Source organism: Octodon degus, unplaced genomic scaffold, assembly GCF_000260255.1.
Source record: "Octodon degus isolate 3935 unplaced genomic scaffold, OctDeg1.0 scaffold00031, whole genome shotgun sequence".
NCBI lineage: Eukaryota > Metazoa > Chordata > Mammalia > Rodentia > Octodontidae > Octodon > Octodon degus.
In genome coordinates this window covers 18,357,442-18,380,681 of record NW_004524607.1, presented here as the reverse complement: position 1 = coordinate 18,380,681, position 23,240 = coordinate 18,357,442, and the positions used below count along the sequence as shown (strand labels likewise).

At 46.2% G+C, this 23,240-nt stretch overlaps 2 protein-coding genes and 1 non-coding gene across 5 annotated transcripts in view; 1 reads left to right on the top strand and 2 right to left on the bottom strand.

The window, feature by feature from the left end:
- Nucleotides 1–3,234: 3,234 nt before the first annotated feature.
- Nucleotides 3,235–9,887, top strand: Atp5mf (ATP synthase membrane subunit f). The gene is made up of 4 exons (XM_004629640.2): nt 3,235–3,325; nt 6,867–6,974; nt 8,891–9,007; nt 9,712–9,887. Exons 1-4 carry the CDS (start codon nt 3,313–3,315, stop codon nt 9,738–9,740), a joined length of 267 nt encoding a protein of 88 aa, XP_004629697.1. The 5' UTR covers nt 3,235–3,312; the 3' UTR covers nt 9,741–9,887.
- A 1,872-nt stretch (nt 9,888–11,759) lies between these two features.
- Nucleotides 11,760–23,240, bottom strand: part of Cpsf4 (cleavage and polyadenylation specific factor 4) — a 17,920-nt gene continuing 6,439 nt past the window's right edge. Inside the window, exons 3-8 of one of the 3 annotated variants that reach the window (XM_004629642.2) lie at nt 20,831–20,983; nt 18,607–18,702; nt 17,939–18,032; nt 17,418–17,490; nt 15,756–15,926; nt 11,760–11,859 (exon numbers count right to left, since the gene is read on the bottom strand). In XM_004629642.2, the coding sequence (XP_004629699.1) occupies nt 11,791–11,859; nt 15,756–15,926; nt 17,418–17,490; nt 17,939–18,032; nt 18,607–18,702; nt 20,831–20,983 (656 nt within the window). In that variant the 3' untranslated portion in view covers nt 11,760–11,790. The remainder of the gene's footprint in view (nt 11,860–15,755; nt 15,927–17,417; nt 17,491–17,938; nt 18,033–18,606; nt 18,703–20,830; nt 20,984–23,240) is intronic. The other 2 variants (XM_004629643.2, XM_004629644.2) reach the window with 2 other exon arrangements.
- Nucleotides 22,253–22,382, bottom strand: LOC111816403. The gene has a single exon (XR_002820807.1). It is a non-coding gene; the product is annotated as a small nucleolar RNA SNORA38 (small nucleolar RNA).

Below are 23,240 nucleotides of genomic sequence, written 5' to 3'. Positions count from 1 at the left end.
GTTTAGTTTTGTCAGAGATGGGTATTCCATTGCCATTCAAATATGGTACTTCTGAAATTTCTAGTTATGTGGATAACCCACTACTATTATGGACTACTAGACTATATTGGATTATTTTGCTGAATTTATTTCTTTTTTTATAATTTTTTAAATGTGTCTGGTTGTTGTTATAGGGTCTCACTATACAGCTCTGACTCATTGTTATTCTCCTGCTTTCAGCCTCCTAGCACTGGGATTACTTTGGCCTGCTCAGTCCTCCCTGGGGGTGGGGCTGGTGTGCCTAGATCAAACCATGGTCCCTGCACTTGCCTAAGCAGGTGCTTTAGTCTGCCCCTATTAGTTGATTTCTTGATGATTGCCATTTTTTCTGGGATGATATGGAATCATACTGTTGTTTTAATTTCTCAAGTGATTTCTCAAGTGATCAGTGATACTGAACATTTTTCGTATGATTATTTTGTTTGCACTTCTTTATCTCAGAAGTATCTATTGTTTCAGCTGTCCATTTTTGGATTGGGTCTTTCAATTTAGGGGTCTGGGTTGTTTGAACTCCTTTTTTATATTATAGGTATTTTTTATTGAGTCCTGGCTTACCTACACCAGGCTGTGGCTTTTCCAGAATAAAAAAAGATGGCAATGATGAGTCCTCCTTGTCTTAGAGGGATTCTTGTGGCAGAAAGAAGAGTTGCTGCCTTCAGCTGACAAAGGTCTCTCTTTGATCAAACCTCACCCAGATTGCTTTGCGCTCTCCTCTCAATTTAGCTTAAGCTTCCATGAGTGTCATTTGGCAAACCCAGATGAATTTCATATGGTCCAAACCCCTTCCACATTGTTGGGGGATATTTTTTCACTTCCTTGATTCTACTGAGCCTTTCTCTTTTCTGTATGAAATACTCAAATCACCTCTGTACTAAGCAAAGTTGGATTCACTTCATACTGGACTCTTTTCTCTTTGCAGCGCTGTAGTAGCCATTAAAATCTGTCCATCATATATGAACAGTTAGCTTAATTTTATTTTTTGGGTCTTTTTGTTTGGTTTTCCTACTGGGGAATGAATCCAGGATCTTTCCACTGAGCTACATCGCCAGCTCTTTTAATTTTTTTTTTTTTTTTTTACTTTTGAGACAGGGAATTGCTAAATTATTCAAGCTGTGTGCTACTATGCTGAATTTTAGCTTTGTCTATCTTTGACAGTACCTAAAAGGTTTTATTTCAGTTCTCAGAACCTAGCCCAGTGCTGGGATACAATGGGTAAACTTGGATCAAATCTTTTCCAAGCCTGTGTTTGAACACCACCTTTTGCCGTCTGTGAATTCCTTGAGAGTCGGCATCTACCTTCCATTTGGCATAGCTGAGAGAAAGGTTCATGATATTTTCTTTTTATTTCTTAGAACAAATTTAAGAGTAGCAAAGCCAAAGCCTTTTTTTTTTTTTCTCCTTCCAGTACTGAGTATTGAACCCATAGCCTTCTCACTAAGCTACATTCCAGCCTTTTTATTTATTTATTTATTTATTTATTTATTTATTTATTTGTCTTTTGAGACAAAGTTCCGCTTTGCAGTTTAGGTTGGTCTTCAGCTCACTTTTTTTTTTGGCGGAACCGGGGATTGAACTCAGGCACTTGAGCTTGCCAGGCAAGTGCTTATTCTACTGAGCCCTCTCCCTGGCCCCTCACTTTTTTTTTTTTTCTTTTAAATTTGTTGTACTCTGGTTTGTTGATTTTTGGTATTATGTCTGGGGGCGGGGCTGGCACAGCATATAGTGCAGGGGAATTGAACCGTGGTTCACACACTTACCCAAACTTGCCTAAGCAGGCATTTTAGACCACTGAGCTATCTCACAGGCCCATAAACTCACTTTTTTGTAGCCCAGGCTGGTCTTTAACTTGCAACTATCCTCCTGCTTCAGTCCCCCAGTTCTGGGATTACAGGGATGCACTACCATGCCTGGTTCTATGTTGTCTCTTAGAGACAGAGTTTCACTACGCAGTTCAGGCTGGCCTGTAACTTGAAACAAGTCCTCCTGCCTTAGCCTATCAATTGCTGGGATTACAAACATGCAAAACCATGCCCAGCTCTTTTCATTTTATTTTTTGAAGCAGGATATGTTTAAATTGCTTAGTGGTACTTTAACTTGCTGTTCGCCAGCCTTAACCTCCCAAAGTGCTGGGACTACAGGCCTGTGCCAACATAGCTGTTGCTAGACAGAAAGGGGTGGGGTTTGTTTCTAGATTCTTGGTAACCTGAATAAAGAATGGAGCAGAACACTCACAATGAGTAACAAGCATAATATTAGATAAAGGTGAAAGAGGCTGGGCATGGTGGTACATACCTGTAATCCCAACACTTTGAAGGCTGAGGCAGGAGGATTACCACGAATTTGAGGCCAGCCTGGACTACACAGTGAGCCCCTGTCTCAAAAAACAACAAGTCAAATCAAATCCAAACAAAACAAACCATGAAAAAAATCAAAAGCACACTCCACAGAGCGGAAGAAAGCCAGTGGTAAGAGTTCACTGGCCTGAGAGGGACAGGTCCTGGCTCTCTTAGTCTTGGGATTATAGGAGGATCTACAGAGAGATTGACAAGAGCCAGAGACAAAGGGTATCTGACTGGCCTGGTCCACCCTTGGAAAGGAGAAATTTTGGTTGTACAAGGTTTTGTTAAGGAGTACAAAGCCCACAGGGCCAAGGTTGTCCCAATGCAAATGACATAGACATAGGCGAAGGTCAGGTACTTTTGGTTTTGTACATGTCAGGAGACCTGTGAAGCAGGGCCAGGTTACTTTATCTGTTTTGACTTTATGTAGTAGTTGTTACTCTGGTTTTTAAATTCTTTGTCATACAACTTTCATTTCCTCCAAAATTTTTTGGGTTTTTGAGATAGGGACTTGCTCTGTAATTTAGGCTAGCCTTAAATTCACTTTGTGGCCCAGGCTGGCTTTGAATTCAAGGCAATCCTCCTATTTCAGCTTCCTAAATGCCGGGATTACAGGAATGTGTCACCACTGCTTTCTGTTAACTCACTTGTCCCTATTCTGCCTTCTAGTTCAAGACCAACTTTTTTTTTTTTTTTAAATTCCTTTCAGGCTATTGGGATGGGGAGAGGAAACTAAGGCACCTGGTCACTAAATGCTGAATCCCTGGCGTTCACGCTTCAGAGAGCATCGTCCTTCTCTTCATGGCACCTTTATAATTCCAAGGTACTGTTGACCTGTTTCCCATGAGCCTCTGCTCCCAGCGCCCACTTTCAGGCATGCCCCCTACCCAGCAGGCCTTGCGCGGCCCACTATAGCGAACGTCAGGACTTCAAGATGGCTTCCGTTGGTAAGTTCTCCTTCTTCTGTGTATACCGCAGTGGATGCAGAGGCTGGTGTACAGGTCAGAGACGCACTAGGAAGGGAGGGGGCTGCAGAGTCCCCTGCCCTACTCTCGGCCGCTTCTCAGCGGCGTCACTTCAGGTGAGCCGAGCCCTCGCTCCAGGGTTTTGCGCTCTCCGACCTTCCTGCGCTCTCCCGGTCCTGGCTTTCTGCTGCCTAGGACTCGCGCCACCCACGTTCGGGATGGAGGGTGAGAGAAACCTGGAGACTCGCCTTCGGGTCTGAGAGTGTTCAGCTTTGGAACAGTGACCCTCTCTTAGTTAATGAATAGCTGCTCCTTTCCCCCTGCGACACAGGCGATTTTCACTTGAACCCTATGGGCAACTTCCTAGAGCTGCCTAAAGCTGAAGCTCAAATTAAGCTCCAGGAGGAGTTAATGCCCAGGACGGTGCTGGGCACCACGTTAGGTTCGGTGCATACGTATTTTCGATGTACGTGTATTCAGTAGGTTTACAGAGATGAAGTGACCTGTTCAAGGTCACAAGTCATGGTGAGAGGATTAAGTTGGTATTCAACTAGGCACATGGGGCCTTATGGTAAATGAGGTTTATTAGAAATGACTGGCAGCTTCTGTGGAACACGTATATGTAAATCTCTATATTAAAAAACTATGCACTCTAAGTTTTTTTCTTTTAATGGGAAACCGAATTTTAGCTCTAGCTTCTCACGGTACCTACCATCAGGGAGTCTGTTGATTTCATTGTAAAGAGGAAGAAAATAACGATCTGAAATGTCATGTGGCCTCTTGGAAGTCACATAGCCTCATGAGTTTTGATTAACTTTTGTGTACTATACCCAGGAGAGATTAGGAAAAGGGAGAGTGACACTGTTATCCTACTCGTAAAATGGGCATGAGGCCATTTGCGATCCATAGTGATTTGTGTTTAAAGACTAGCTTGTGAAAAGGGAGCATTGACATTTGACATTTTATTTTAAGGAAAATTGAAGTGAACAGAGTTCTGGATTCAGGATTTAAAAATGTATTAAATGAAAGATACATGGTACACTCCCTATCCCACTGTGGAAGGCTCAGTGATATGAGTGATTGATCAGTGACCATGGTCATGCACATGCGAGGCCTGCGTTGAGCATCACCCCAGTACTTGGATTTTATGTCTTAAGTACTGGTGTTCTTTTAGATGCTTTCTGTTGCCAGGGCACAACTCCACTGATTCTATCAGACAAAGTGAGAGAAACAGGAATTATCAGTCATGGATATTATTGGGATTTGGCAAACTGGCCAACAGGCTGGATGTCCTGGGACCTCTTTTTTTATGGCTATGAGCTAAGGGGTGGGAGGTATATTTAAAAAAGAAAAAGAGGTTGTGTTATACACACCTTAGGTGTCATGAAGAACCTAAATTTTTTACTCTTTGGCCAACGTCTGGGTTGGAATTAGCAGTAAGGAAACACTTGTCATTTCTGTGCAGCTCCTTAACCTATTTCCTCTCAAGAACCTATGATTATTCCACAACCATTAACCTAGAGTTAATGGAACTGTGTGGGGATGTTCCTACATTCAGTTCATAATCAAGCAAAAAGGTAATAGTTTAATGTACATAGTATGTATAGTGATGTACAAAGGTAGTTACTATCCTTATTTTTCAAGGGAGAAACTGAAAGTTTTCTGTTTATAGGAGAACTAAAGGCTATAATTAATCCCTGAAATCTGGCTACTCAAAATATCCCTAAAATTCAGTTTATATGCCATTGTTCTCTCTACCTCCCCTTTGTTACTGATGTTTCACTTAGATGGCCCTTAGTAAGATTTATTTTTGGCACCAGGAATCAAACTCAGGACCTCACGCTTGCCAGGCAGATGCTGTGCTGCTGAGTTGTACCCTTTGCCCCATCAATTCTTATTTAATCCTCTGGATAAGCCATTCCACAGTTTAGGAAGTGAGTTTTCAGGTTTTAGAGGAAGAAAGTGCTCAAGCTTATTGGAAATAGGGCCTCCAGGAAAGGAGTCCTTTGAGGAGAAGACCTTTGAGATGGCCCTGTGATCTAAGGGCACTGCAAATACAAAGGCCCACAGGTGTGAATAATCCTGTTGCATTGGCTATAAAGGGGCACTGGTCTTTATGGGAAGGATGGAGAAAGACCATTTCCTTCTTATGTTCATCTTCTGGACAACCACAGACCCAGCTCCTATGTAGTACTTTATTTGCTTCTTGGGCCCAAAGGTAAGTTATTTGACTTCTTGAGATAGGTTGTCTCTTTTTTCTGTCTCTGGAAATTGTTGACCTCTGTTGTCCCAGGTAGGAGGCTTGAGGTGGGAATTTTTACATTACTTTTATTTGTTTAAATTGAAAGGGTTGGGGTCTCAGTATATAATGCAAGCTGACATTGAACTCTTGATGAATCTCCTGCCTTAGCTTCCCAAGACCTGGGGTTATAGTAGTGTGCCACTACACCTGGCTGTTCTTGACATTCTTTTTTTTTTTTTTTTTTTTTATTTATTTATTTATTTTTACATTTTATTTTATTGTGTGTGTGGCCAGTTCAGCCCACCTGTGGGCGGGGCTGGCTGGCATATGGTGCTGGGGGATCGAACCGTGGTCCCTGTGCTTTGCCAAGCTTGTTCCAAGTACGTGCTTTAGACCACTGAGCCATCTCTCCAGCCCCTGACATTCTTTTTATTGGGTGTTCTGAGGGTGGCACTGACACAGGTGACCTAGATGCAGTGCAAGGCCCTTCCCCAGTAGACAAGCTGATCTCGGTGCATACCTCCTATCATTTTGTGACCATAGAGCCCCAAATGTTCGACAGACCCATCCTCAGAGTAGCATCAAAAGCATGGGTCCCATCTTGAGGTTGGTCCTACACCTATACTGCATGTGACCTTGGTTGAGATACCCCACCTCTCTGAGTATCTACTCTGCTTCCCCAAGGTAAAGGCACCAACCATGTGATAAATAAACTGATATATATGAAAGTAAATCTTAGTTTTGCTGAATATTTTGTTCTTTACTTTATTGCGGTCTTCACCATGACCCATAGTTTAGTTATTCCTAGCAAGCTGTTCAAACATCCTGTTGTCTGTTGGTCTGTAAAGGTGTTTTTTTTTTTTTTTTTAATTTTTTATTTATGTGTGTGTGTGTGTGTGTGTGTGTGGCCAGCTCAGCCCACCAGGGGGCAGGGCTGACTGGCATATGGTGCTGGGGGATTGAACCGCAGTCCCTGTGCTTTGCTAAGCTTGTTCTAAGTAGGTGCTTTAGACCACTGAGCCATCTCACCAGCCCCTGTAAAGGTGTTTCTGCAGTAGTTCTGCCATTATACAGGCTGAAGGTTAAAATAGTGCTTTTGATGTAATGGGTTTATTCATAATATTTGTGTGCATCTTTCAAGTAGTTACTGTCCTTATTTACATCACGCACTTCCTTTCAGTGGTTGAAATAATGACATAAAAGGTGCTATTTGTATTATTGGGAAACTGTTTAGTAGGTCCTTTTTTTTTTTTTTTTTTTCTTTTTTCTTTTTCCTTTCAGTACCATTGAAAGAGAAGAGACTCTTGGATGTGAAAGTAGGGGAGCTGCCCAGCTGGATACTGATGCGGGATTTCTCCCCCACGGGCATTGCTGGAGCATTTCAGAGAGGTCAGTACTTTATGGATATGTGTAAAACAAAAGCAAATTTCTTTATTGTATTGTATTGTATTGTATTTTAAGACAGGGTCTACAGGGTCTCATTACATAGATCAGATTCATAGTGATCCACTTGTGTTCAGCCTCCCAAGAGCTGGGATTACAGGGGTGCGCCACAACCAGTCTCAATCACCGCCTCAGCCTGCCCCAGGGATGGGCGGGTGCCAGCACAGCAGGGCAGGGATTGGACCCCTTGGCCCTGTGTCTGCCTAAGCAGGCTCTTTAAGCCACTGAGCTATTTCTGGCCAACAAAAGCAAATTTCTGAGTCTTCAGGTCTCTTGACCATTAATTAATCTGGGTAATAAAGACCTTGTCTCAAAGCTATTAAGGTCTGTAAAGAAGGGCAAAGGTTTGTCAGCCACTGAATTTTCGTATTTGATTGGACCTGTCAAAAACTAGCACTAAGGTATTTCAGCCAAGAAAATGTTATGGTGCTCAGAATCAGTACCTCTGTTTCTATTATTATTTATTATTATTCTTACTATCCTTATTATTTTGGTACTGGAAATTATTATTAATTTGGTACAGGACCTTGTGCTTGCCAGCCAGGCACTTGTGCCACTGAGCTGTAACCCTGGCCCGTCTTTTTGTATTCCAGAGAAAGGTCTGTCAGCATTTCCACATCTAAAAGCTCATTTAAAAAGTAAGCAAGTGGGCTGGGGATGTAGCTTAGTGGAAGAATGCTTTGCCTAGCCTGCACAAGGCTCTGGATCTAATCCCTGGCACCTCCCTCACCCCACCTTCCAAAAAAAAAAAAAAGGGAGATGTAATAGTGCACCCCTCTAGTCTCAGCTACATAGGAGGCAGAGGCAAGAGGATTACCTGAGCCTGTGAGAGGCCAGTCTGAGTAGTATCGTGAGACTATCTCAAAAGGAAACGGAGAGGGAAGAATTTGAGTCATAGTATCCATCAGTCTGAGTCAGGATTTCCAAGCCAAATTGGAAATGCATAGATGTGTGCATCTAAAAAGTACAGGACTAGTTACATCAGTCCATGTATATTATCACCTTCCAGGAAAAAAAGTCCCAGGTTATCCCATGGTCAGCCCTGCATGATCTCTGACTACCTCAGGGGCCTGCCTCTTTTCTAGTTGTGATACCCATGTGGCTTTTGTGTGTGTGTTGCCCTGTCCTAAGATTTTTCCAAGCAAGGTGCTCAGAATGCCCCATCTAGTTAAAACTCTGAACTGAAATTTGGCCCGTTCACGTTCATAGCCCTTCCCTTCTACAGGGCATCCGTATTTTATTTATTTGGTTTTGAGACAGGGCATCTATTTTTTAGGCTGGCCTTGAACTAGAATACTGCGTAGGCCAGGCTGGCTTCAAACTTGCAGTGATCCTCCTGCCTCAGCTTCTTTTATGCTGAAAGTACAAGTATGCACTACCATGCCCAACTAGGGATCCTTATTTTAAACCTACATAATCATTTCATTCATTTACATCAGCTGTAGAACATGTTTCCCTTCTGCAGAAGAGATGAACAGCAGGAAATTTTTCTTCCCAAGGGCCTGGCTGACCTGGTGGCTACAGTCAAGTGGTCCTTATTAGGGGTTGGTATCTGGGACAGAATTAGTCAGATTTTAGGTAAGGGTGTCCCAGGGCTGAAGGTGGGGGTATAACGTAAGTTTATAACATGTTGAGCCAATCTGTAAGATCAAGGCCAACAGCAGAAGCTAGGGCGTAACTCTGGAGCTAGTCTTGGGCTGTGGGGATTGGATCCTACAGGACTCTTTACCTTTATCAGCCAATGAATGTAGAGTGAGTGGGTTGAAGAGCTCTAGCAAGACTAATAGAATACCAGACTACTTTGTGCACTGCAGGAAGGTGTCTGTGGTGAAGCAGGGCAGTGAGCACCTCCTCTGTTACAGGTTACTACCGGTATTACAACAAGTACATCAACGTGAAGAAAGGGAGCATCGCGGGGGTGAATATGGTGCTGGCAGCCTATGTCCTTTTCAACTACTGCCTTTCTTACAAGGAACTCAGTGAGTGGCTCTTGCATTATCTCGCTTCTAGGTCTCCCTGAGATTGTGGGGTTTGTTCCCTGTGTTAGATGTGGTAGTCCATTGTTTGTCAGCTGAGGGACATTTAAGATGCCCCTACCCATACTTCCACCAGAAAAAAACAAATTGTAGGAATGAAACATGTGGTAGTATTTTAAGTGAGAATTTTGTGATACAGAACACAGGAAAAACAAGATGAAATTAGGGAAAAGGTCATACTGCAGGCTCTTAACTAAAATCTGGCTTGATTTCCCTAGCAGGCAGTATGAAGAGATACAGCTTTCATGGTTATAATCCAGTGTCTCTCCAGTGCGCTGGGAGAGAAGTTGTTCCTGGCTCTAAGACCTGGGATGGTCTCAGATAATGTCTGGTGGGAATTGCTGCAATAGTGTCACTAGGGCCTCTGGCTGAGTTTTGTGAGCCCTTTCTGGTCAGTGCCTGCCAGCCTGTTGAATGCTGGCCACAGTATGGGCTGTCGGAGGCTTTTTAAGTGGGGATCTTGGAAGAGACTGGCCAGGTTGCAGGTTGGCTTCTGAGGTGCCTTTGTGCCCCCAGGTTTGCTGATTCTGACACAAGCAGGTGTCTAGATCATCCTAAAAGAATTCACGATTGTAGCCTGCTGCTGTTGCTATTGTCTTGTGCATTCACTAGAATACTTAAAAATACTATTTTTTTTTTGACTTCAGAACATGAGCGGCGACGCAAGTACCACTGAAAAGGGGCCAGTGTGGAGGGCACTCTGCACTGTAGCCTGTGACTGCCTTGTCCAGCTCCCGTCTGTGAACAGCTTAATCATGGCTCAATTTGTTCATAGCCTAAATGAGAATTAATGCTCAATAAAAGGTGACCGCTACAAGTGCTGCTTGCGTGTTGTAGCCTGTCCTGGCCCCTTCTGCACCAAGAGGCGTACGACCGTCAGCCCATAGTTTGCCTCCTGAAGCCAGGTTGGGCTCTGCACACCACTTGATCCTTTGGGGTCACATCCTAGTTCAGAGGTAGCAGTCTCTGGAGTTTCTGTCATTGTCCAGAGCCCTGCCTTCTGCCGTGAGCTTTGTGGTCCTTTTGAGGCACCATGGCCTTTTTTTTTTTTTTTTTGGCAGAACTGGGGATTGAACTCAGGCCCTTGAACTTGCAAGGCAAGCACTTATTCTACTGAGCCATCTCCCGGCTTGACCACGGCCTTTTGATAGCTTACTTTATACAGCAGAAGCCAAGGTCCTGAATGCTAGACCTCACCACTGACAATCCTTCAGCTGTAGGTAGGGGATTTTTGATAACTTTAGTCTTTCTACAATTTTTTTTGGGAGCGGGACTGGTGCAGCATGTGGTACCACGGATTGAACCGTGGTCCCTAAGCACTTGCCTAAACAGGTGCTTTAGACCACTGAGCTTGCTCACCAGCCCAGTGACCTGTCTTACTCCATTTTTCTGCATGAGCTTGGGGCATGAACTGCAACTGCAAGTCACCAAGGACTAACTGAAGCTCAGTAGTAGGGGTGAGGGAAAGGTGTAAGGCTGATAAAAGCTCACGAAACTCCAGTATTCATCACTCCCTCCCCCGACCCATTAGAGCTTTTCAGGGGAATCAGGTGGTACGAAGGCCAGCACTAGCTCCATGCTGAGGGTAAACAGCACGTAAAGCACATGGAGACCAAGGGAGGGGCAAGGCAGTGGGGCAGCGCTGTTCCCAAGATCTCCTAGAAGAGCTAAATTTGGCCAAACAGGTGTTACCAAACATCTGACAGGGAAAGCTCCAACTGTCAGTACAAAGCCCTGTCTCACCAGTATCACTTTTACCTTTGATCTCAGACAAAAGGGGTGAACATTACGGTTTCCTACCAGGCAGCTAGTATACCCTGGTATATCTTTAAGGAATGTCTTCAAGTAATGAGACACAGCTTAAAAAACAAGCTTTAATCAACTCCGTAAAAATTGTTCTTATAATTGAACTTGGATAGGCCCACTTGCCCAGCAGGGTGCAGGTGATGGTTTCACATTTTCCAGGCTCAAGGACAGGGCAGTCTTCTCCGTATGCCACGGTCTGAGTGACAGTGTAGATGCTTGATCAGCAGGAGGTAGGCGCAGATGGACTGGGGCAGCTGTTGAAAGGGTGGTCTGCAGCTCTGACTGAAGGTATACCTTATATACTGTCACAGGCACCCCACGAGAAAATATGCCCAGGAGAAGAGAACCTCAAACTGGAGGGCCTGCACCCCTCTCAGCTGCTGCCGCCTGGGCCCAGGGCCAGACTGAGGCAGTGAGTGTACCAGGTTTGCAGGAAAGGCTCCCTTGGTTCAAATTACTTTGATAGGCACAGCTTCAGGATTCAGCAGGACATGGAGAAAGCAGGCATGACCTGGCCACAGCTCTGAATGATCCATTAGTCCTAGGGCACCAAAACTGGTATTGTGTGAGGTCCTGAGGGGAAAGGCCATCTTCCACACACAGCGTCTCAGAGCACAAGCATCCTCCCCAGCTCCTCCCTCCCTTTGGGTGGGTGTGCAGGAAGTCTAAGAGGCACTGATGCCTAAGCAAACATGATGTCAACTGGGGAGACCCAACTGAAGCACAGGTCCCTTTGTTAAAAAAAAAATTTAAAAAAAAGGCAGAATAATAGGAAACTAACAGATGTAGCCCCTCAGAACAGTGTGCCCCAGCGAGTATGCCTGCTGGCTCTGGTCGGAGTCAAACCAACACTATTCAGCAGTTAAGTGCGCACTCCCAACAGTGGCCCACTGGCTGCTCTGAGCTGGTTCCAGCTGCTGTCACTGTCCACTGAGAAAGGCCAAGTGCCCTTTGGTGCATCTGTTGGCGTAGTGTCCTTTTTCACCACACTAGGAACAGCAGGAGGGAAAGGAGAGACAAAAATACACCATTTTAAAGTGCAGTTTCCAGTTACCCACAACAAACAAAAGACTAGAGAAGACTCATCATGTTCTCTGTAATGTAGCTTTCCTCTCAGACACCAGCAGAAATAGATCCAGAAGGTGAAGAACCTTAGCTGAGAGGCCACAAGTGAATGACATGACTGCTCAGCAGGGAGCTCCTTCAACCCACTGCTCGCTCGCACTGGACCCGAACCTTCCTGCCGGTGACTCTCACGAGTGGGTGGTAGGATGAAGACCAAACCCCTCTGCGTGGCAGGCCAGTCACTTACCTCTGAGCCAAGATCTGGGGCTCCCTGAGGAGGTGCAATAGTGTGAAGCAACCAAAGTCCTCCCCCAGCTTGGGGAACCACCACTGTGGACACCACAGAAGCCCAAAGCTTTCCCTGCTGGCTTTTTGCACATTTAAGCTCCCCCTAGGGACAGCTTCTGATCATAGAGAAGAAATGGTAGGACGTGGCTGAGCGGAGCTGGTAGTGTCACTTTGACAGACTTACAGCTGACCCTTACTTGTCCTATCATCATCCAGGCCCTTTTTGCCATTCTTGTGACTCCTCCAAACAGAATGGAACTACAGGAACAGATGTGAACACCCTCAAGCAGGGAACAGAGGGTTGGGAGGCAGCTGAGGGCAGCTACTCTGTACTGGCAGTATCCTTGTGCCCTGTACCCTAAGTCCCTGCTCTCTTGGCACTGTCACTTAGTACCCTGTTCTGTTCCCCTCACCCCACAGTTCCATTCTTTCACGTTTGACCTATAACTGACTTGTGTATGGATGAGTGGCCCAGATAGACACAAGATAACTAAGAGGAACCTCAAGGCCCTGCTTGTAGCACTAACACATCTCTCTTCACAACTGATCTCAGGACATCTAGGTGTCTTTTTTCTTTTTTTTTTTTTCGTGGAACCAGGGATTGAACTCAGGCCCTGCGCTTGCCAGGCAAGTGCTTATTCTACTGAGCCATCTCCCTGGCCTCTAGGTGTCTTTAATAGTAACAGTACAGCATACCTGTGATAAAAGGCTGTCCAGTCCCCCAGGACCATCTTTCTAAGGTCTCCAGACTTAGGAGAACTTGTTCACAGAGGAGGCTCTGGTGAACAGTTCTGAGTGGTACTGAGCCCCTTTTGGACACCAAAGATTTTTTTGCTGTCCTTGAAAAGTAACAAAGCAATCTACTCTGCAGAGGATATCTCTCCCTTCTGCCTTTCTCTTCCTGGTACCTTCCCAAATTCTTCTCACAGCTTAGGGCTCAGGCTCCAGAATTTCCCCAGTGAGGTCTTTCTGCATGCACTCTTCCTTTGGGAGTCTTTATGCACCTGCCTAGACCCTTTCCATTAGGAATGCATATTCCTCTGGGGTACAGCAGGAGCTAAGGAATAGCTGGCTGCTGGGATAGTACCTGGGGATCACCCTCTTCTCTTTCTCTTTTAGATAGGTTTCATTATCCTGCTTCAGGCTCCCCAGTGTTTAAATTACAGGTGTACACCACCACTCCCAGCAGAAGCCCACCCTTTTTTGAGGGCAAACAACATTCTAAGTATGTCCTTTGACTCAGAACTGCCTCTCGTAGGCACATAAGCCAGTGACATCAGAGCATAGCCAACAAGTACAAGTGTTAATATGGAGCAAAGCCCATAGGGGTTGTGTAGCCACTGAAAAAGATCAGATCTCCGTATACTGTTGTGGAAAGAACCCAAGATACTGCAGATTTTTTTTTAAAAAAAGTATTATGTGGATTAGGGCTCCACTGATACTAAGATAAATAATATATCTGGGTTGTGTGAATAAGTTTAGAACAGCAGTTCCCTGTGTAGCCTGAGGGAAGTTCTCTGGTGGGTTTGTAAATAAAAGGAGACCTGCAACCAAATGTGAACAGAACATGCAGAATACAATAGCTCTTTGGGAAAGACAACAATGAAGGACAGTGTTTTCATTATAATCCAAATCCTTTTATGCTGTCTAAAAGTTTTATAAACTTTTAGGTCAAATTTCTAGATTTATAGTCTTTGTTGCTATTTATACTCACCCAGGTGGTATGTCTCCTTGCATGTTTGTATTATGTACTTATTTATGATTTTTTTTTTTTTTTTTTTTTTGAGACAGAGTCTTACGGTGTAGTTCGGACTGTCCTTGGACGCACTGTGTAGCTCAGGCAGGCATCAAACTCAATAGTGATCCTCCTGTCTCAGCCTCCTGACTGCTGGAATTACAAGTATGCACCTACACACTTGGCTGAAATCTTTTTTGGGGGTGGGTGGTTGGGGGATAAGGGAGAGTCAAACCAGGGCTGTTCTATCACTAAGCTACATCTCTATCCTTTTTTATTTTTTACCTTGAAATAGGGGGTCTGGCTAAGTTGTCCTAGATGGGCTGAAGCATTGGTTTCCTTGAAAGCTGGGATTATAAGTGTATACCACTGTACTTGGTTTATGTTTTGGGTTTATTTGTACTTGGTTTTTTTTCTTTGGGACAGGTTCTTGCTACATAGTTCAGGCTGTCCTTAAACTTACTGTGTAGCCTAGGCTGGTCTCAACTCTTGGGGTGATCCTGACTCAGCCTCCCAAGTGCTGGGATTATAAATGTGTACCACCACACCCAGCTTTTTTGAAATTTTAATCATGAAGTCGTTCTTTGGAATTCTAGCTGTAGGAATTCTGAACACAGCAGGTTAGCTTGTTCCTGCCAGGTACCAGAAGCATCCTCATCCCATGAGAATCACTGAGTAGAAAATCTGGTTTATAACTTTTCAGCTCTCACCAAAAATGTGAACACAGGCTCAGATTTAGCTAAGGGCCAGCCAGTGAGAATTTGCAGGGATTTTTCTAGACAGGAATGAGAAAGACAGCTTTTCTAGAAAGTTAACCTTTCCTTGAGTATCTTTTTATTTGTAGGTTGCGTGTGTGTGTGTGTGTGTGTGTGTGTGTGTGTGTGTGTTCCTAATGGAATTCCTCCAAGTGTTGGCTCAAAGCTTTGAGATACCCCTGGAGGAAATGAGAATGCCTCCAGGGCAGCCAGAGGCTTCCAGGACCACTCTTTCCAATTTCTATTTGGTTCCCAGCTTTTTGAATTCCCTCACATTCTGTGTTTTGTTTTGGTGGTACTGGGAACTGAACCCACAGCCTTTGTGTACCTCTAGATATATATGTATATATATTTTTTAATTAATTAATTAATTTTTTGAGACAGGGTTTTGCTGTGTAGTCCAGGCTGGTCCTAAACTCGCTACATAGCCCAGGATGGCCTCAAATTCACGGCAGTCCTGTCTCAGACTCCCAAGGGCTAGGACTACAGGTGTGTGCCACCATGCCTAGCCCCCCCCCCTTTTTTTTTGAGACAAGGTCTTGCAATTTGCCCAGGGTGGGTCTGAATTTAAAGATTTCCCTGCCTCAGCCTCTCAAGTAGCTGAAACTGCAAATATGCATCACCCCACCCAGATTTTATTTTTCTTGCAAGCACAATTGACTCATTCAGTAACCTGTTTTTCTTATCTGTCACTTTGCCTTGGTGTAGTGCAGGAAGTATGATGATGTCTCTAGCACACTGTAGTGGCCCACTATTTCTCTTACAATCAAAGATTCTCTTACAATCATTTACAAAATGTTTTAATTTTTCCTTTTCTTTCTTGTTCTGGGAATTAAACTAATGCCTTTACACTGAGCTATACAGCCAGCCCTTTAACCTGTGACTCTCCTGCCTCAGCCTCCCAGAGTGCTGGGATTAACAGATGTGCACTACCACATTGGCCTCATTTTTCAAAATTAACCACATACAGGGAGTGAGGGAATGGCCACTGATTAAGGAGAAGACCCCCACCCTGGCCCCAGACCCCAGGCCCCGGCCTTACCTTGTAACAAGTGACCTGCTCCAGCGGCCGGGGTCCTCGGTTGCCTGCACTGCTGTTTTGACTCTGCATAACCCCGATGACCTGTGGGGCTCTCTGCTGATTGGGAGAAGAGTTCTGACTCGTTAACTGGATCAAGGAGGACGACCTTTGTAATGGCGGATTGTTACTTTGCTGGAAAGAGTTACACAACACGGTTTTACTGCGGAAAACACGTGCACGCAGACTACCAATGGGGACAGGAAAAAAAAGAGGGCGGGATTGTTCCCGCACGACCTGCAGGAAGAGGACTTCTGCAATGGCCCAGCTCTGGAGAGTGGGCAGAAAAGAAACTTGGTGATGGCTGGAGCCACTGCCCGAAAAACACCATGCAAACACACAAAAAACGAAAAATAAAAGTAGAAAACAAAAACACCAAAGAGACAAGAGGAGGTCTCTGGGGCAGTGGGGCGAGGGCATGATCAGGCCTTACTTTTGGTTCTGAGGTTCTAGCTTCAGGTCAGGATGAACGCTTGGTTCAGCCAGATGTTAAGCAGCCTACGCGGCGAGCAACAGTCACAGAAAAACAGTTGGAGCCTGGCCAGCTGACCTGCCGTCTAGGGGCTGAGGACCCTCCTCCAGGGAGTCACAGAAGAAAGGGGGCTGCGCCTTCTGGGGCGGGGATTCCACAGCAAGGCCACTTCTCAACCAGCTGAATGATTGGCTTTTGCCTGATATAGGACTGGGCTAGAAATGAACCCCCGGGCTGTCAGCTGTACCCATGCCTGGGAAGGTTGGCTTTCCTGAGAAAGAATGTGGCTTGCTTCGCACCTCCACCTCCTGTGGGTGGGGTCCATGGAGAGTAAGCACAGCCATGTACCCTCTCGGCCTACTGCAATGAAGAGGGCTGGGGGGCTTTGGCAACTGACTTAGCCCAGCCAGGCAAGAGGTGAGGCTTCAAGGTCAGCAGACCTGTCGAGGCCCTACCTAACCCCAGGTGAGCTTACCTCTGCCCATCTCCACTTCTGTGCTCAGGCCCAGGTTTTGGGGATGGCAGAAGATCCCCAGTTGTCAATGGTATCTCCCTCTTCTAGTGCTTGAGGAGATGGACCAACTGTAATATAGCACCATCTAGGAAACCAGCCAGCTAGCCCTTCAGTCCTGCTTTTGCCATAGGAGTAGGTACTAGGCTGAGGACATTTGGCCTCAGTTGTGTTCCTTTATCTGCCACTGCTTGGTAGTGTCCCCTCAGGAAGTTCTGCCTTCTAGGAGTCCCAGTCTTTGTGTTTGTAAGGGGCAGGATCTGACCCAGAAGCAAAAGCAGCAGACATGAGCCCAGGCCATCCAACTGTGCTCCTGAGGCAGTGACACCTCTCAATGTTCACTCAGTTACACGTACCCCCTGAATCCTGCCTGTCATCCTGCTTTAGGTCTTGCTGTGCTTGAGGTAAAAAGGGAAGAGGCCAAGTGGGAATCTAGGTTTGGCAGATGCCTCCATCTCTAGTGGGATGTGCATGCTCCTCTGCTACTTTAGTTTTCTGCTGGAACTTGAGGGCACTTCCTGTCCCTCCTACCTCCTTCCTAACCGGCCTCTCTCACAAGATTCTTCAATGGGTCTGTAGCAGACCACATACTGAGGCACTCCCTTTAGGGCTGTGTGGCCAAGGAGGGGCCAGGGCACGGTACCTTTGTCGGAGGCTGCGTCTGCTGCGGCAGTGGGGGCTGTTCAGTGGTTCCCATGGGCAGTTCAAATCGGGGGCTGGTCACCAACAGCCAGAGAGGAAGTGAGCAAGGGAAGAAGAGGGCATGAGAAGATAGGCCAGGTGGTACCTGGAGAACCACAACCAGCCCCTGTACAAGCAGAAGTGACCCAAAACCATGTACCCAAGATGGGGTTGGCATTCCATGATGCTTCTGGGAGACCCTGGACAGGTGCTGCTCTGAGAACAGATGGCACAGGTGTGCTATAAGTTTCTGGAACAAGCTTTTAGATTCCCAGATGGCCCATGACCCATAAAGATTAAATGCTGGTCTAAACATCCGTGTTTGGACTTAGTAAGCAGCAGCAGCCATCAGCAGCGTTCCTCCCCCACCTCCCACTCCTACCTAGGGGGTACTGATGCCACCCAGTGACCAAAGCTCTGCTCCCAGGAAGGACACAGCAGCAGCAGCAGGGCTGGGGTCAAGAGTTGTAGGCAGGTACTCACTGCATGAATTTACACGAGGGGCCCTCTGGGCAGAATCCCACGAGGTAATTCACACAGATGACTCTCCGCGTGTGCCGGTGCCTACACAAAGGACCTGCAGAGCCCAATGTTTGGGTCACTCAGATGTCCTCCCTGCAGGGGAATGCTTTAGTGTCCCCACTATCAGCCAGAGCTACACCTACATTGCTCAGGGTGTTGGCAGCCAGAGGATGGCTTCCCAGGCTGGTTTTGCCTCAAACTGAGAGGGAACTAGAGGCAGGGATTCAGCCTGTCCACATTGGTCTCCTTACCCACAATGCAGTGAGCCAAGCTGGTTGGCACACCTGTAATCCCAGCTACTGGGGAGGCCGAGGAAGGTGGATTAAGATAGTTTGAGGCTAGCCTGGGCACCTGAGTGAGGTTCTGTTCAAAAAAGGCTAGGGATATACCTTGGTGGTAAACATTTGACTGGCATGTGTGAGCCCTAAATTCAATCCCTGATACCAGGAGAAAAGAAAAAGGAGATGAGCACATCCCCACAAGGCCTGCTTGGGAGGGATACAAAAAAGCTCAGGTTTTGCTGGGACAGGAAGAGTGATGTCCCAGGAGGACCAGCTGGCAGTCTTGAGGGTCATGTGGACAGAGGGAGACTGGCCCCTCCCCAGAAGCCTAACCCATCCTGTACCTACCATGCTTGCAGAAGCCGCGGTCATACCAAGGGCAATCCTTGATCTTGGACTCTGGGTCAATGTGCAGGAAGGGGCACTCCTTGTTGCTGCATTCCCCTGCAGGAAACCCAGACATGTGGCCTCCTGAAATAGAGCTTTGCCAAACCAAAAAGGGGCCAGGAATCCTGGTATCCAGACTTGGCCTTGCAAGCCCTGAGCCCACGGCAGGATGTTGGTTGGGCTATGCAGTTTCAAGGGCATACACCAGTACTTCTGGAAGGTGCAGTAATACCAGCAAAGCCTGGGGCAAGGCAAACTCATCAAAATCTATTGTTTTACCTTTACCCAGCCAGAGGGGGTATCATGGGCTTGGGGGCCCAGCTAAGTAAATATGCCCTTGAGACTAGGATGTGACTTTTCTCCTCTCATTGACTCTGAGCTGGGACAGGAGAAGGTTTGAGACCTCTGACTTTTAGGATAAGTACTGGGAGCTAAAGGCAGGGTCCAAGAGGTACTATGGGGTAAGACTTGGTGATGACAACACAGGTGGACGGGGATGGTTCAGAAGCAAGCAGCCCAGGTGGTCAGCAGCTTTAGGACACATACTCCAGTGCGACTATTTGCCACCTGCGGGCTGACCTTCTGCAGCCTGTTTACATACTCTGTTCACTATCCAGAAAAAACACTCCAGCCCATGTCTTCCTGCCTATACCCCTCTTACAGGCTCAGCACCACCTATTGCAGCCATACTGGCCCCATTACTGAGAAGAACGTCAGTCAGGACCACACCTTTCTTGGGCCCCAACCTGGAGCCCCTCAAGAGGCTCTCCTAGGTCACTCTGCCTGAGAAGAATCTAGCATGGGTCTCATCACTGTTTATTTCCTTCATGGCAATTTTCTTAAGTCACTGGCTTATCAGCTGCCCCTGTCCCTAGGTCACTACAGCAAGAAGAAGTCTATCCTCTTTCCTCTAGAAAGGGACACTCAACACACAGCTGTGGCATGTGGTAAGTGCTGCAGGTAGTACATCTGCATGAAGACAGCCTCTTCAGGGAACAGGCAGATGGGGACATCAGAGACATGAAGTTGCTGGGCCCAGGGCTGTCAGCAGGAAAGAGAGCACCCTAAGGGATAGCTCTGGTTCTAAATGGAGACCCTGCTTCAGTCCAATGTTGCTATGGGTAAAAGAGAGGCAGCTATAGATGTGGCAGACAGGATGACCTCAAGAGGAAATCCTGGGGCTGGGGAGATGGCACAGTGGAATAAGCACTTCGCTTGCAAGCACAAGGGTCTGAGTTCAATCCCCGGTTCCACCAAAAAAAAAAAAAAAAAAAAAGAGGAAATCCTGAGTCCTGCCTTCTGCTTTGACTTCTCAGCTTATGATGCCTCAGGAAAACAAGCCACAGCTATCATTAAGAACCCAGCAAACAAGCGTGTTGGGACGCTGAAATAATTAGCATTTCCTCCATCAACAGTGTTTTGAGAGCATGATGCATGCTCAGCATGCCTGAGCTCACCACAAAACTTCCAACAGATTTCTGAACTCCTGTGTGGCCCCTGGACAATCTGGGGCTGGCAGCTCTGGGGCCAGAGTCAGCACTTGAACTGACCAAGAACTTCCTAGGGACACCTCCAAGAACAGACCAGAACAGAGACCCTGACCACAAAGCTCTGTGCCCACACTACTGCCTTTACCCTGTGCCCTGCTTCTCCACGCAGGCTACACATTCTCTAAGCACAGCTCAAAGCAATCTTTTGAGATAAAGAACAGGGCTCACTGCCACCAGAAGACAGCCCTTCTTTACCTGCTACTCTGAGGGCTGTTAGAATGGCCAAATTATTAACACTATTAATAAACTATCTAGAGAAGGAACCAATTTAAGCCAACGTGGGGTGATCAGTATCCATGCTGGAAAGAGATGTAGATTTCAGGGATGGAGCTGCTGTGGCAGTAACCAGGTCTCCACCTACTGCACTGTCTGCTTGTTCACCAGGATTCCTCTTATTTTCACTGTCCCCAAGTGCTCCAAACCCTACAGCATTCCAAAGACTTGAAGGACTATCAGAATCATCATGACAGCCCTTCACTGACAAGCCACTTCAGGCTGGTAAGGACTGCCTAATTTTCTCATCAGAAGCTGAAAAGATGGGAGAAGGCAGACAGAGATGCAGTGGGGCCTTGGCAGACAAACTGGGTTTGGGTTTGAGAACCTGGCAGAGCCTCCCAAGATTCTGTGTACCTTACCAAACTTGGAGTAGAAGTAGCACTCAGGCATCTTGGTCATGTCATACTCGTGCAAGAACTCACACTGGTCCCCCTTCTTGCACAGCCCCCGAAGCCAGTGTTTGCATACAACCGTCTTCTCACCGCTGATGTGGCGGAATGGACACATGCCTCCTGCCGAGGAAGACGGGCCAGGATGTGAGGAGAAATGTGTGCTCGGGGAGCCGAGGCACCTTTACTCCATATTTTCCTGAAAGCAGTATGTTCTGGGATGTGGTGAAGGTGCCCCTGAAGAAGGTATCCTTGCTTTGGGGAAGTACACTGGCAAACATTTTAAACTTTTGGTAGCTGTGTTTTAGCTTACAGTGGTTTGGGCAAATATAAATCGAACATTAGATCTATAAATCAAACATTAGATCAGGATTTCTTATATATTGTAAGGTGGAGGTATAACAAGACTACGGGCGCAGGGGCCTGGGGTTTGATCCCCAGGCTTGCTGTGCTGACCCCATCCCAAGGGCACGATGAGACAGCAATTGAGATTGGGCGTTGTGGTGTGTGCCTGTAATCTCAGCTCTTGGGAGGCTGTAAACAGGCGGATCACTATAAGTCGGATCTAGTAGTGAGACCCTGAACACCCTGTAGACCCTTCCCTAAAATTAAAAAAAAAACAAAAAACAAAAAAAACTACAATGGAATATGGGTGGGTTCATTTAGTCCTTATGAACACTTCTGCCTGTACAAAGACATGGAAAAATTGTGAAAGAGGGGTACTAAAAGAAAGAGTAAGGTTTGGCAAACTTTAAAGGATAAAGTGGACCATCAGGAAAAGCCTGGATCCTAGGCAGGCTCTGTCTCCTGTGAAAAGTAACCACATAGCCTCAAGATCCCAAAAAGATCATCTTCAGGGCTAAAGAAAAGCAATGGATATTAAAGGGGAGCAGTGTCTTTCTGTAGCAGGACCTGTCCCAGTAGGACCCAGATGGGAAAGCGCCATCCTCTGGGAATTATGGACTTGTAATTGGTGGCTTGGCAAGACCACAGTGAAGGGCCAATTAGAATAAGGCTGTAACTAGGAAAAATCTACACCAGCTCTAACCATAACTTTCTGTAATGAGGGAAAAATGTTCTATACCCCTGCTGCCTAATGCAGCCACCACTAGCCACTTGTGGCTACTGAATTCTTGAATCATCATATGTGACAGAGAAGCTACATTTTTCATGTGTTAAATTTAAATTTGAGGGGCCGGGGAGATAGCTCAGTAGAATAAGTGCTTGCCTGGCAAGTGCAAGGTCCTGAGTTCAATCCCCGGTTCCGCAAAAAAAAAAAAAAAAAAAAAAAAAAAAAATTTAAATTTGAACAGGCACATGGGGCTGGTAGTTATTGTTCTAGTGAATAGTTGCAGTGCTATATGTTAAGGATAGTTGTCTTTTTTTTTTTTTTTATGTGAGATGGTTGATTTGGAGCCTGCAGGCAACAAGCTGGCCCAGATGTCACCAAATCCACAATTTCTTTTGCCTCCAATTCTTACATGTCCAAAGACAAGGAACCCAAGGCACCTTTATAGGAGGGTAAAGGGATTGTTGTCTTAAGCAAGGGTGGCTGGCCAGCAGGCAGAATAACTGAGCAAATTACGTTGCGAATGAAAACAGGAGCAGTGAGGGAAGCATCCCTTGACCAGGCAGTGTAAGGTGGAGCTGACTCATCTACCTGGACGGTTTACTGCTTCCATAGCAAAAACTCACTCAAATCACTTATTTAAACTATCCCCTTGGTCTAGCTCTACATTCCCCATTCAAGTTTCTGATTATGATTTAGTTTTCTGAGTAAATTTGCCTTTAGGAGAACCACTTGTACATGGCATGTAAGGTCTTGCCTAGCAATATGTAGGAGTGAACAGATATAACCTGGCTCATACAGCCTCTGTGGGGGCCTAGTAAGGGTAAATATTAAATAGGACCCCACCCAAAGGCTACTGTAGGTTATTTCCTAAGAAGCCAGAAAACAGCTGGTGCAGACTAGAATCAGAAAGACATATTCAGACACTGGGTTTGGCCACACAGTAATTTTTGGACCCTGCGAAAGTTCCTGAAAGCCTCAGTGCCTGTCAGATGGAGAAGTGCGGTGAGAGATGGGTGTTCTAGCCAGAACTTAACCCACAGCCTCTGGGCCACACTCAGCCTCTGGGTTAAGTTCTGGCTAGAACACCCATCAGGCTCCCAGCCTACCCAAACCACAGTTCATCTGTGCACAGGATGAGACACTGGAGGCAACACAGGCCAGACACTGGTGGCCTATATTTCTGTCGGGGGGCTAGGTGGTCAGGGGACACATTAGGAAGTATGTCAAGAAGCTAGATTGCCAGTTAAACAGAAGACCCAATGCTAATATGGGCTACTGGACTCTTTTAGAATATTTTGCTGAGTTTAC

What these genes read in the sequence shown, in the direction of transcription:
- Atp5mf (XM_004629640.2), top strand. An exon ending in TGCTGGAGCATTTCAGAGAG is followed by an intron (nt 6,975 to 8,890) that starts GTCAGTACTTTA and finishes CCTCTGTTACAG; the next exon opens with GTTACTACCGGTATTACAAC. An exon ending in CCTTTCTTACAAGGAACTCA is followed by an intron (nt 9,008 to 9,711) that starts GTGAGTGGCTCT and finishes TTTTGACTTCAG; the next exon opens with AACATGAGCGGCGACGCAAG.